At 43.7% G+C, this 15,019-nt stretch overlaps 1 protein-coding gene across 2 annotated transcripts in view; it reads left to right on the top strand.

The window, feature by feature from the left end:
* Positions 1-7,725: 7,725 nt before the first annotated feature.
* The window catches only part of plxna2 (plexin A2), a 248,642-nt gene continuing 241,348 nt past the window's right edge, over positions 7,726-15,019 (top strand). Inside the window, exon 1 of one of the 2 annotated variants that reach the window (XM_020704870.3) lies at positions 7,726-7,799. In XM_020704870.3, coding sequence (XP_020560529.1) covers positions 7,748-7,799 — 52 coding nt within the window. In that variant the 5' untranslated portion in view covers positions 7,726-7,747. Of the gene's footprint in view, positions 7,800-8,207; positions 8,633-15,019 lie in introns of those variants that run through there. The other variant, XM_004070981.5, reaches the window with a different exon arrangement.

Here is a 15,019-nt window from a genome sequence, read left to right as displayed (position 1 = left end):
GCTCATCAGCACCGGTAGCTGCCAGCGTATCAAGACCAGCTAAGCTGGATACACCCTTTCCTCCCATAGACTCCCCTGGATTAAGTGAATGTCTCCCGCTTTGACTGGGAAAAGGTTTCTCGTTGTAGCAGAAAATATCCATAAGCGTGAAGGATGAGGATATCCAAGGTCCTTTATTTGTATGCAAACCAATGCATCCTATTTTTCCACCGTGTCTCATTTTCATTTTCAAACGGGGGAAGGAATGGAAAATATGCAGGAGATTACTGTGTTAAACAATTTGGTTCTGCTTAATAGTGGCTCCTTTGATTCGGCGCAGGGCCCCTGAGACGAGCGCCGACGTGGAGTGATTGAGATGCGGGGCGCGCGCCTGTTCCCGAACGCTGGCTCGACTAAGCAGGCCCACTTCACAATAATAAGAGGTCATTCCTGGTGGAGTGTGGAAATGTCTCTAATTAAAACAAAATGCTTTATCAAGACTCCAGTCTGAATGAGCAGCCTCGCCAAAATAAATAGCTTGCAATTTCTCCAGATCCCGACTCAGATAAGTATCTTAATAACAGTCCAGCATGTAATGGAAAACCTGCTTTTATTTGCTGTTTTCTTTTTCTATTCTGCTCCTTTTTTACCCATAATTCCTCCTATTTCAATCTTTGAGTATTTGCCAAAACGTATAATTTCTTGCATGCAAAATGTTACTCAACAAAATAAAAGCCTTGCTTACTTTGCCGGGCGTTTTGGATTTTGCTCACCTGCCAGTTGGGCAGAGTGTAAATTGCTTTGTGCTGTGGGCACAGAGGGCTTAATTGTTTTTTTTTATATCTTCATTTTGTGTGAAAGCTGAGTTGAGGCTCTGATGTGTTGAAGGATCTGTACTCTCTTTCTCACTTCCTCCTTCTCTGTTGCTATTTTGGCAGATCCGTGTTTCCATACTGATCCCATCTGAGTCCATGGTGGATTTTTTTTTTTTTTTTCATTGCTGATAAATGAGATTGCAGTGAAAGCCTGGTGCCAGTAAAATATCTCCATGCAGGAAGAGCATAAAAATAATAAAAGGAAGAATTGCATCTTTTGGAAATTAGTTTTTATTTTATTTTATTTTTTGCGTTAAGTAAAATTCTGATGAGCTTGAAAAATCCAAAAAAGCAGCTTCACTTCAACTTTGGGGGAATTCTTTTGACTGAAAAAGAGAAAAAATATCATAACTGGAATCAAACTAGTGGAGAAAACACCCACAGAGAGTGTCAAATTGAAAATTGTTTCTTACTGATGTAGTAGGAATCAAATTCAGTTAATATATTGTGTTCAGATTGTGTTCTCAAGAAAGGTTTGAGGCAATTTATTACATTTTAGATCAATTTGGTTCCATATCTGCTGACTAAATTTTGGAAATGTAGTTTATTTTGAGTCCAAATGTGAATACCAACCTCTGATCTATGGACGGATAAAAGTAAATTACTGAACTCCAATGACCAAACATTCTAAAGTCTTTGTCCTAGCATGTTGCTGCAGTTTTCTTGTTGACTTTTTATGCTAAAATTTAAAAAAACAACAACAGCAAACAGCGTAAAAATAGTTTTAGCCAACTACCAAGGGCAGCAAAACTTGCCTAGTTTTGGGCTCCTGTATTTGCACTATGTGTGTGTGTTTGTGTAGGTTTCAGCAGCTGTTAGGTGTACTGTATCTAAGTGTGGATGAGCGTGTCTGCAGACAGGCCCAACGCATTTTAGTAAACATCTACATGTGAAAGTTGTATTGATACATTCGAGCAACTTGACGCCTCTTTTTGTTTGTAATACCGCCTCCATCTTTTGTGTTACATTTCAATGAAAACTGTGTGTTTGCTTTTTTTTTAATAGTCACATGTGGCATTTTGTTAATGATGAAAGACATATATTAAACTCAAAATTGCATCGCTGAGTATTTCTTTATACAACGTGTTGTGAATCAGGAGCAGACAAAAATTGTTTTGAAAAATCGTATTTGTGACGTATAAAATACGCCACAAGCTCCCATTCCGATCACTTGTAGACAAACGTTAGAATAATAACGACGTTGCTCACCGTTTTCGGTGGACCAATAACGTTAGTTTGGGGGTGTGAGGGGCTGTAAGCCAGCTGAAGAGAGTGTAAACAGAGCTCTCATCAACAAGGAAGAAAAGAGGGGGCAGGATTGCGCCACGTGAACCGTCTCACCTACAGCTCAGTAGAGAATTATGTCCTAGCGAATGACACAATATTTTATTATTTTGGCTAAAAAATGTAAAATCCAAATCATAAATTTTACAGAAAAACTGGCAGCTGTGGTTACCCGAATAATTGCGTTGAAACTACTGTGTTCATATAAACATTTCACTGAAATATAACAATATTGAATTTTAAATATTACAAATTGTTCCACCGTTTTATTCTGTAATGCCACCATAGCTGTAATATTTGGTGCAAACTGCTTTACATGGTGGAAAAAAAACGCTTTCACTCACCAAATAAACAGCAACCCCCAATTTTATGTATAAATATGAGCTCTTTGCATTCTAAATACACGTAAAAATCAATAGCTTTTAAATAGATGTGCCCAAAAACGGACTTTTAAACTGTCAGCATTTTTGACTTGTGTTTCTTTCTTTTTTCGAAGCCTTTCCTCCCATTTGTTTTTGTCTCTCCTAAGGCCGACAGTTTGATAGAAGAGAGGGAATGGAAATTTAGCAGAGTGGACACGTTGCCCTGCTCCCTCGTGATTTCTTCAAACATGGCTGGAGGGAGAAAAAGAAAGACGTCACAAGTGGACGCTTTGAAACCCTCCAACATGGTATGAAATCGCAGCGCATGAGCACTTTGATCAGCAAACGGACAGCCACAGCCCCGCTGTTTGCCATCTCTCCGTGTAATCACTGAGTGCCTTATTTGGAGGAATGTGCACATCCGTCCACCAGACCATCATTTCATTTGAACATTGAGCTCATCTTGCAGTTACACTTTGTGCTTTGCTTCCAATCAACTCCATTTTACCATGTTTTTTCATTATACATATATATATAGAGAGAGAGAGAGAGAGAGAGAGAGAGAGAGAGTTTGGTCCATGTTGGCATGACAGCATCAAGCAGTTGCTGCAGATTTGACAGCTGTGTTCATCCATGATGTACGGCTGTCTGCTGTACATCTGCTGTACAGGGCGGCAGTGGCTCAGGCGGTTGAGCAGGTCGTCCAATGATCGAAGGGGCGGCGGTTCGATCCCCGCTCTCCCCAGCCAACTGTCGTTTTGTCCTTGGCAAGACACTTCACCCTCCTTGCCTCCAGTGTGGCTTCACTGGTGTGTGCATGTGTATGAATGATACCGGTGATGGTCAGAGGGGCCGGAGGCGCGAACTGGCAGCCACGCCTCTGTCAGTCTGCCCCAGGGCAGCTGTGGCTACAACAGTAGCTTACCATCACCAAGTATGAATGAGGAGTGAATGAATAATGGACACAATGTAAGCGCTTTGAGTGACTTGAAAAGCGCAGATAAATCTAATCCATTATTATTATAACAATCTCCCGTTCCACCACATCCCAAAGGTGCTCTGTTGGGTTGAGATCTGGTGACTGTGGAGGTCATTTGAGTCCAGAGAACTCATTATCATGTTCAAGAAACCAGTCTAAGATGATTCCAGCTTAATGATCTGGCACCTTATCCTGCTGGAAGTAGCCATCAGAAGATGGTACACCGTGGTCATAAAGGGATGGACATCTGGAACCAGTCTGATCATTCTCCTCTGACCTCTGGCATCAACAAGGCATTTCCACCAACAGAACTGCCGCTCACTGGATATGTTCTCTTTTTAAGACCATTCTCTGTAAACCATAGAGATTGTTGTGGGTGAAAATCCCAGAAGATCAGCAGTTACTGAAATACTCAGACCAACCCGTCTGGTATCAACAATCATGACACGTTCAAAGTCCCTTCAATCACCTTAATTCCCCATTTTGATGCATTCTGATTTATTTCTGTTTGATGGCCTGTGATGTACCCACACTTTCTTTGGGAAGGGGACCCCTGGGTTAGACAGATGGATAAAGGCTGTGGAAGTAAATCATGATTCCAATCACTGCAATGTTTTATTTGATTTTTTTTTGTGTCGGCTATATTTAAAATAAAAATCTTTAAATTAAAAAAAAAGGCGCTTTCAGGGCCTGTTTTTTCATCTTGCACTCACAAGAGCAGCAACTCTGAAGCTTTGCATGTAAACATGGTTAAAAATAACAGGGGAGCCTGATGGACCAATCCTCTGCCTTTTCAGAGATTCCGAGTTTAAAGTTGACGGCATATTTGGCCGTACAGTTAAGACACTCAAAAGGCTCTGTAGTGACAGTACGGTATGGACAACCCAGAAAGGCCCAGACTCATGCTCTGGAGTGGAAGGATTATATGTTTAATTAAAACTCTGAGGACTCCAACCAGGGGTGCACTGCAGCAGCCCAAGGCTTGACGAAACGAGCAAATCTTCCGGTGGCTGGAGCTGAAGGAGACAAGTTAAGTCCTTCTGCTGAGTGCGGGAGCGTTACACAGCGGGAAAATGAGTCTTGTGTGACTTCTGCTTGGTACACAACATGACTGACATGAGTGAGGCTGACGGACGCTGGCTAGCAGGCAACGATGACGGTTAAGAAGAGGCTTAGTGCTGAGTCAGAGTTTACAGAAGCTCTTCAATGACAGGGTCTCCTACAAACTGTCAGACAGCAATGCAAAAGGGTAATCTACAGGAAGCTCCAGGCCTATTGACAAAAATCTAATGATGAACGCACAGAGGGAGAGGAACGGTCAGGAACAGTACAAGGTCAAAACTAAAACTTGAGAAGCAAATGGGTGCTCGACTCTACCTATAACTTATGAACCAGAAGACCCGGTAGAGCTGTTTTGAGTTGTTGTTCGAAGGATGTCAAAGTCATGTGACCACAGAAACGAGGCCTTGTGACATCAGGTCTACGGGTTGATCAGCTTGCTGGTTTGTCAAAAAACGTGGAGGTGTTACAACCTATCAACTTAACTGATGAATCGATCTATATCCCAACAATCCAATTAGATTGATCTGTCTGAGGCAAGTTGTTAATTGAATCGACCTAAACCATTACAAATAGTTTCTAAATGAGATAAATGGATTGTTTTTTTATGTTTGAAATACCATTTGGATTGAGGCACGATAGATTTATATTTTACCATGAGGTAGACTTGGCCATGTGAATCACATATCGACTATAAATCATATCAACAACCTCAAATTATGATGGGAATCGAATCATTGTTAAAATTAATCATTACACCCCTACACAAACTACAATTCTGAGCAACCCTACAGCAGTTGCACTTGCAACGTTCATTGCAAACAAGATATGAAGTAGAGAACATTTGCTTCATGGCAACGGCAATCGCATCTGGAACTCCAACTCTGTAACCACAGAATGTGCTGGAACCCTGAAAATGGAGAGCATATCTCTGTCAGTGCAAGCAGGTTATGACTTCTTGTTTTAAAAAACAGTTCACATAATTTTCAGAGAGTTTACATTTCATTAGGCAATGGGAGAAACAGCTACGTCAGCCACAACACCTAAGCAGGACAATTTATGGGAGCTTTTGGACAGCCCAGTTGGTCTATATTTACCATGCACATTTTTATGCTACCTGACTAAGTTTTTTGTTGTTTTTCTGGATCCCAGAAGTCGCAGAATGATTCAGCAGATACTGGGCGACACAAATAATGCTTCACCTGAGCCTTTACAAGCCGGCATCTGCATATGCAGCCACAAATGAGAAAATTCCCAATATTAATGTTGATTTGGTTGGTGAGCACTGAGAATCCTTTCTCTCGTCTGACGCCTGCAGTCTGCTGATGGCGCTGTGTTAGAAGCCTCGACACAATGTGTTGATGCACTGCTCTGTCAACCATTGTGAAGCAGAATCCCCAAGTGTTGGATTGTCCGTTTTTCTCTCCTGATGAGTTGTTGGAATTGCTCAGGAGGTCGCTGTGATGCCGTCCTTGTTACTTCAGTTTTAATATAATATCCCCATTAATTGGTGGGTGGAAAACCACATTGAAGGTGCATGCCCACCACCGAACGTGCAGGAAGTCAGAGTGAGGGACTTCTCCTGTGAGGTAAAAAGAAAAAGGGAAGCCCGAAGGTTCAAAAAACTAACATACTGCTTAGGGTGAATGTAATAGTGTTTGTGGCTGCCTCTTCAACCAGCCAGCATGTGTCTTCACTACAAAACTGACTGATGGAATTGAACTATGGGCAATGGCTTGGCTTCACCTCGAACCGCAAGTTAATCTGTCATCTTTCTCTGCCGAAAAGCAGGACAAGCTCTTCCCAGACAGGCCTGGACCGTCTGCTCCCTCAATGTGAACCCAGTTATTTTCCAATCAAAACACAGCGACTCCCTCCAAACAGGACTGTGAGTAATGGATCGAGAAAGTTTGTATTTGATTACCCCCGCCGCCCAGAGTTGACGAAGATCCATCTGAGAGGCAGCGCAGCGGAATTCCAATATGGACGCCCTCCAGCTATTGACCTTATCTTTAAGTGGGCGCTGTGCTTTTAGTGTACTTACACTGGTTGCTCCACATCTCCCTCCTTCTGGCAGTTTTGCAATACTTTTGATGGCAGACACTGGCTCCATTTTCTCCACTCTGCATTATTGATGCATCAGAAAACGTGGATAGCCTACTTTTTTTTTTTTTTGTAATAACCCAAAAAGCACAAAGTTGCATAAAGGTCAGCGGTTTGAAACTTCTTCTTTCTTCTTCGTTCTTTTTATTTAGTTATTTTTTTCTCAACATTTTCTTAAAGTGAAGAAGCCCATTTGTTGAAGTGGATAAAGTTTGCAGCCTTACTGCAACAGAAACGTATTGATAATAATTGTCAAAATCTTGCAACTTTTATTGGGGCATCTGATTGTTCAGTTTATAGCTTAAAAATGATCATTAAAAATAGGATTACCAGGAACCTACTTTCCGGCCCTTTGACTTATGCCGCCGCGTTCAACGGACTAAAACTAGACCTCCTGCATAAGCTAGCGTCGCGGTGCGGAGTGACGCAGCCATGACGTAGGCGATGTAAACATTGATTAATAAACGTTCCATTTCTTTATGGCAACACAACGTTATTCTTAAAATAACAAATTGAAAGATTGTTTTTGCTTATTTAAATAATTTGTTTTCTTCAAATTTGAAGAATGTCCAACTTATTTCCATGGGGGTTGTGTCAGGACACTGGAAAATATGTTTTTACCTTCATAGAAATAATAATAATAAAAGACATTTAGGTAGTTGGTCCTGTACTAATAACTGCTTTGACGGTGGACTTCTGAATAATGACTCGACCAAATTTCCACTTCCGTTGGCCAGCCATGACTCAGCAGAAATTAAGCTAGCTTGTGAACAGCGTCAGGGCATCATGACTTGCTTTGACTTTAACATTTTGTACTTTTTTTCATGAAAATATTGGTGAAACATCACACATTTTAGTATTTATAAAAATATATATTTATTAATCCCCCCCCCCCCCCCAAAGTGTCTAAAACTTTTAAGTGTTTTTTTTTTTTTTTTTTAGATTAGATTTAGATTTTCAATAAAATGCCCAACATACAAACAAGCACACAAATAAATACAGTCTGTGACCGTGTATGGGGGGTGGGTTGGTGGGTGGGTGGGAGAGCAGTTTAAAAACTTCCCCCTTTGGTCCATAGATGGCAGTGTTCTAATAGGAACAGCTGGATGAGCGCGCGCCAGGGTCCTGTGTCCCGTGAAGACGGAATTCCTCTGACGGGTAAGAAGACTTGAGTCTTTTATTTTTGATAGATTTGTGGATGAATTTGATTTAGCAGATACATTGATGAGGTTTTTTTTTAAAGAAAAAAAATATGGAAAAACGTTTTATTTTTTAATGATCAACTTTTATAATAATTTTATAAATGACTATTTAAAGATGTATTTTTGAGAAAGATACTTTATTAAATGGTTTCCAGATGTCTGAATTTGATTTTCAAGCTGTTTTGACCTCATTTCCTATAAAATGTTCATTTATATTGACATTTAAATTAGATTAGATTTTGGTTAAAAAGTGGTTTGATTGCGCTTTGATTGATTACTGCGTTTTTGGAGTGAAATGGTTAACACCACGGCGCGCAGGGGTGTGAGGGGGCTGGGTCTGCGCGCGCGGCGTGCCAGCGGCGGCTTTTCACACACGTACAGCGCTCGGATGGAGCCGCCAGTCTGTGCGCCTCCGACAGACGAGGAGCCCACGCTGCGGGTTTGAAGTGCGAGTCCGCGCCAGGGCGCACGATGGGCCGCGCATAACCTTCCTTCCTTCCTTCCTTCCTCCTCCTCCTCCTCTTCCCCACCTGGAAGAAGCCGGAGAAACGCGGTCCGCGCGCTGACACGCTCCACAAGAGCCGCGTGACGGGGAAGTTTACGCGCTGAATCCGACGCAAGGGCTCCCTCACTTTGAATGAATGACGCCGCAGACACGCGGGTCCTCTCCACGCCGAAAGGATCGGAGCCTTGACTGATAAGATTGCGCGGTGTTTTTTTGTTTTTTTTTTGAGTGTATGAGAAGAGCCGTGCCGGAGCGAGCGGAACCGGGAGAGGTGGACGCAAAAGGTGAGCTTTGGGCGCAGACACACTGCCACGGCAATCTGCAAATATTTCTTTATTATTTCCTCCCTCCTGACAGTCGAAAAGAGCCGCTTTCCTCTGCGTGGAGCTCATTTCACTGCAACCGGCAAAGAGGATGCAGGCTCTCCACATCCGTCACATCTCACTCCTGGACGCATCACCAAGCGATGCCATACATGCTTTTAATCTAACCTCACACCGGAGCTCCTGCAGAATCCAGACTGCAGCCTCCAGCATCCCTGCTCCATACTGTCTGTCTGTCTGTCTGTCTGCAGAGTCATTGACTTCCAGATCAGACTAGGTTTGCAGCATTCCTTATCACCACAGGCTATTTTTAGTGTTTTTTTTTTTGTGTGTGGACTCAGTTGAAAGATACACAAACACACAAAAATCTCCTTTGCAGTGAGATTCGGTGGCGGCTGACCTATAGACCCTTTGTTTCCCCCCCTGCAACAAGTGACTGATTTACTCTGAGGTAACAAATCAAATCTGCGTCAACTCAATTTTTTTCTTTTTTTCTTTTTATCCCAAATGGTGTAAAATCTAGAATGAAATGTCCAGTTTCAATCTGCATCTGTCCAATCCAGCAGATGCAGCTACAAATCTTAATTCTCCGTCAGACTGTCAGCGCTCCGGCTGGCGAGCGCCCACGACAATGACCCTAAAGGAAATAAATGTTGTCCTAAGTGGGAAATTGCCTCGCATTTGCATGAAAATAACTTAACATCTGCCACGGCTGATGGGTAGCATATTAATCCCTCTGCCCTTGCAATCAAAACCTATTTCTTTTCGGGTAAAATCGCTTCTTTTTCTCCCCCTTGAGTTTATTTTCCTTTCTCTGCCACTGTTCATTCCAAAGTGATAAGCAGAGCCTGACCCTCAAAGCAAACCACCGGGGTGGAAATTGCTGCCTTTGGAAAGAACAAACCAGCCCTCAGAATTGGTTTGATTAGAACATGCTGATTACATTCAGCCAATTAATTCCAATCTAAGGAAGAAGCGTCGTGTGACGGACCAGATCCGCTCATTTTCTTCATATCTACAACTTCTTAAAAATTATTAATTTTTTTTTTTTACGTTTTAGCATTTTTTAAGTAAAACCTCCCAAAAAGTGTTTGTTTCTTTTGTGAATCATCACAAAGTCAGCGCTCTGCAGAAGGGAAGCCTCTGAAGGCTTTCGGGAACACATTCATCCGATCGATAAGGGTTAATCTCAAAGCTGCAGAGGAATTGAGTGGAGTGGACAAACTCAGATCTCGCTCTGCTGTTCCTCCTTTTGATGGGATTTGATGCCGGATTGGGATTCCCGGAGCGGGTTTTCCACAGCTGGAAAGATGAGGGTCTCTTCTGGACACTAAAACTTCCACGAGATTTTTCTAACGGAGAGACGACTTTCAGTCCGAAAGGTTTTGAACTTTTCTGCCGTCAAAGTTTGACGTTTTTTTTTGGTTTATCCAAATGGATTCATCTAAAGAGTCCTAGATGGATGCTTCCATTTTTGGGGGCTTCCTTTATAGCCTGTCGCTACGGTTACCAAAGCCACCATCAGCATCTTTGAGTGTTTGCGCCAAACAGCCGGCTCGAGAGCGACCCCTGTTGAGCAAAACTTACAAACATTCTCCTTTTTGAAGCTTTGAGCCACCAGGAAGCCTTTTCTCCGGCTCCAGTCGTTTGGCTCTGAAGGAGTTGTTTCTGCTTTTTTTGTGTGCATTGTCACCATCAGGGTTTGTACAGCATGCTGCACGCTCCACCACAGCACCCCCCCCTTCCCTCCCCTCAAGGCAGCCAGACTCGCCACAATTTAGCTTGAGAGCTTTTGACAAGTTGCTACGCATGCGGGCAGAATCCTTGACCTATTTCTTAATGAGTGAATGCTGCAAACGTGCTCAGTGACTGTGAATTCTGAGCCCCCCCCATACAAACACACACCCCGTCCTAACTGTGTTACACTTCCTCACTCATTGAAAAAAATAAAAAAAGCGTCTTTGGCTGACTCCCACAGACAGGAGGTGCTTCTTTTCCGATCTGCTGAAGTGGACAAACGGAGCGTGTTTGTTTGATTGCGTCTGGGCCGCTTTATCTGATGCCTCTGGACCGTCCAGCTGTCACAACGCAGATCTCAATCTCAGAATGCGACCCGCGTGTCTGGGGTCGGTGCAGGGGAGGGGAGCGAGCCCAGCGGAGACTCAGATCGCTGGTGACGATTCATGGAGTGGAGGGCAGAAAGACGCCACTTCGTCCCCTCCGCAGATTACAACTTCAGCTGATCAGGTGGGGGGATCGTGGTGAGGCTCCTACAGATCAAAGAAAACATTTACTAGCCTTGTAATTGCCACACTGTGATTCGGAAGCTCCCGAAGACGGCAGAGCAAACAGAAAAGTTAAAGTCTCATTAGTTGTCACACACTAGGATGAGTGATTCTGTTCTCTGCATTTAACCCCTCCCCTGGGGGAACCATTTAATCCCCCCTTCCAATCCAACCCAAATAGTATGACTCATTCGTGGATTTGAACTCACAACCTGCCAGTCTCAGAATGGACACTGTACCATAAAATGAGTCGGTAGCCTCAGACTTTCTTGGGTACCTCCTCAGCCAATAGATGCAGAGAACCACGGCGGAGCTCCATTATTGCTCCAGTCATGCTGCTGTGGCCGTTTCCATCACCTTGAGTGGCGGCGTGTGTGCGCGCCCGCGTCTTTCAGGGACTTATTCAATCGTTGAAGCCATTTTAAATTGACGAACTGCGGGCCGCTACATTGTTAAGTAGCAGCTTGGTCTGTATGAGCAACGCATGGCGCAGAGTGAAAAAATCAATGCCACTCTAATTTCATTTTTCTTGCTGCACGATAAGCCAGTACCTTTTAAAAGTGCTGGGAGCACTTCAGAGGAGGGGGAGCACCTTTTTCCATCTGTTGTGGCTATCTCAGTGGGATCCTTTTTATTTTTTTTTTTGAAAAACCCTCTTTAATGTTCATAACAAGCTCTTGTGGTTGGACATAAATAAGTACAAAATTGTGTTTCTTCGCATCGTTTTTTTTAAGCGTAAGTCACGTTTTTTAGCACAGTTTGGCCGGGGGGTGACTGATATGCAGGTGCAACCTATTAGTAATTTTTTTTAAATAAAAAGCAATGACCACTAGGGGGCACTGGAGGTGTGCGTACCAGTAATCGCTACTGACAACAAAGTAGAAGAAGAAGTACCGCTCAGTCTTTCGCCGGGTTTGGTGGAATTGTTCCAACAGAGGATGAAGAATTAGATGAATTTATATCAAGATTTTAGTTGCCGTGTTAGCATGTTTGTTATGCTATTGTTATCTTATTGTTTATATGTTGCGCTAATATACCAGATTCCTCCGATGTTTCATGAAGCTCAATAAGCATCAATGTGAAGCGTACAGATAGTCAGTCTGTTATCTATTCTGTTTTTATGATTTGCCTTTCGAGTTGAAATATCCGTTCTTGTCCCTTTATTTGGTTAGATATATGTCTAGCAAAAATGTGACATTTGTACGATTTTTCTTCTCCTTTGGCAGCAGGTTAAAGTCCGGATAATACAGTATCTTTTGTACTCAAATTGTTGTGAATCCGGAGCGGACAAAAAAATCCAGTTTGAAAAAGATCGTGTGTGTTATGTAGAAAATACGCTGCATGGACCACAAGCTACCTGCTCCGCTCTATACGACTAGATTCATGTACGTCTTTCTTTTCCCCATCTAAGCTGACGTGTGGCTCAAAACTATACGGCTGGATGGCTCTGAGATTGCTCGCCTTTTTTGTTGCATCAGTAATATTAGGTTGTGAAGCTAGCGGAAGAGCGTTTAAACAGAGAGCTCTCAGCAGCTGTGAGGGAAAAGAGGTGTGCGGTTGCTAAGCGCCACAGTCCCTCCCAAAACTCAGAGGCAAATTTCTAATGAACTCATGCCGCTCTGTAGAAACTATGTTCTAGAAATGTAAAGACGTTGGTTTTTTTTTTTTACATCTTTGCTAAAAAACGGTACAATCATTATGAAAAGACCACTAAAATAGATCAAAAGATGATCGGAAGGAGCCTCCAAGTAAGAAGCGGGACACGGTTAACCTCTGGCGGGTGCATCCGTGCCCGTCCAGCTCCCACTCCCTCTATTGATGGCAGCAAGTCAACGTTGAGCCCCAGTGTGCTCTCTGCCGTCCCAAAGGCTTGCCAGCTTTCTCAGACAAAGCCCTTTGTAAGGGCACTAAATCCAACAGATGGAGAAGTGAACAGTAAATGAAAGTAGAGAGGGAAGGGGGGGTTGAATAAAGGAATTTAGTGGAGCATGTTTGTGGATAGGCATTTAGGCTACTCCTTTGGGAAGCCCTAACACCCTCACAATGTAGGACTGGCAGGATCCAAACGTCCTCTCGTCAGCAGGCTGCAAAAAGCAGCTTTGGGCCCCTGTGTGAGTGGAGAAGGCAGGCTGCTCATGAGGGCTCTCCGGGGCCTGGGAAGCCTTTATTGGGATGTATTAAGATGTTAATAGAACTGCCTTCATGAGACATTTCCGTGGGATGGGAACCCTCTTCTCCACCATCCTCTGTCTTTTTTCGCTGCCAGTTTAGGCATTCCAGCCCCGTCTCCACATCCCGCTGGCCCAGACACTTTCCCTCCTTATCAGATCTCCGCTGTCACAAGCCGTCCCATATTTAGCACGTGTAACAAAATGCCTTGATGCCAATGATAAGGGTGTGTGTGTGTGTGCTGGGGGGACGCTTAGGTTTGTGCAGAGGGGACTGGCATGAAGACCCGGCTGTTTGTTTTGGTTTGGTTGTGGCTCAGGTGAGTCTCACGAGGGTTTGTGTCATTTCGTTTTTTTTCTTCTCCTCATATCTTAATACGGTTGATAGCGTCCTGATCTCTGTCTGGTCCCGGAGCTTTCCGAACTCTCAGGTTTTCACATGACTTCTAATGTCAGTCATGTAGCCTGGCACCGTAGAGAATCAATTAGCGGGTGTCGCAGGAGGACGCGCGGTTTTCTATGGAAACTTCACAATAAGTGATCAACAAAAGGGAGACAGGCAGAGAAGAGAAGGAGTGGATGTATGTGTGTGTGTATGTGTGTGTTTGGGGGGGGGTTGTGTTTAGCGCCAAGGGGCATCTGTCAGGAGCAGATGACAGTGTGCATGTGTGTGCGCTCGGCTGCATGTGTTTGTGTCCGTTTACATTCGGTTTGACTGCGTGTCATGTGGGTTGTTTGCACAATCGTGTTGTGGGTGTGTGTGCAGGATGAGACACCAGGGTTGCAGTGTGGGCAGCGCAGTGTAGTGCCGCTCACACTGCCCCCTGGTGAAGAGGATGCCTCTGGCTGCCACTGTCGCCATAGTTACTGCAGAAAAAAAAAAAAAGATGCGCCGTCTATTCCACACATGTGCTTCCGTTATACCTGCAGTCAGACCCAAAAGGCCTTCTTGTGCATCAACTATTGACTGTATGTGACAACTGGACTGAGTACCCCCTTTATGTTCCAAACAGGAAGTACCTGCTGGCTCCAAGAAGCCAGAATCCCACTTCTATTCATAAATAAACAGCTATTACTCAGTCATTCTATTTGTTAGAATAACCATTTTTGCTGTAAAACCTTTTTAACAAAACTTAATTAGGGTTGGTGTATCACAGATAAATGGCGACTGAATGTACCTACGTTTTTTTGGAGCCGGAAGTAATGCCTTAGCCACGCTGGGTGGATGCGGGCAACCTCTCCTGTCTATGACCCTCTATGGGCCCGTACAACCCAAAAACCTGAAGCACCCGTACGGTCCCCCAATCATTATCAATAACATCATACTCACTTGCTCCAGTTCCCATATACATTCAAGTGGCATCACCTACAGCCTGACCTCAATATTTTGATGTGTTTTGTAGATGATAGAGGATTTTCAAGGCTTTTCTGAACTGTCTACCATTAGATTTTTAGGCAGAACATTAACAAAACTTCCCTCATCCTGCTCCATGCTAGTGACATGCAAGCACTTGCTCTTTGGCTCGTTCCATTGTTACAAATTGTCAGGAACCATGGCCTTATCTGGGTGGAAAGCTGCCCTCAGTGTTAACCAACACTCAGAGGGGTGGGAGGAGAGAAAAAGCAGGGAAATAAGGTCTTCCAAATTCATTCCCAGGACAGATAGAAAACAGAAAAGTCAGCCTCTAACCCCCCCCCCCCCCCCCCCCCCCCCCACACACACACACACACACACACACACACTCACCTTCCGCTGCTGCTGTATCTTGTTCCGTCTCTCCTGTTCACGCACATCCTCTTGATGAACATTTTCCTCTGTTTCAGACCAAAGCGAAGTGTGTTTAACTGCTGATGAAAGAGCTTGAAACTCCCATATTTTGGGGGGAAAAAAATAC

Source organism: Oryzias latipes, chromosome 7 (genome assembly GCF_053564925.1).
Source record: "Oryzias latipes strain Hd-rR chromosome 7, Olatipes_Hd-rR_3.1".
NCBI lineage: Eukaryota > Metazoa > Chordata > Actinopteri > Beloniformes > Adrianichthyidae > Oryzias > Oryzias latipes.
The sequence above is the reverse complement of the archived record's forward strand: the minus strand, read 5'-3'. Positions and strand labels throughout refer to the sequence as shown.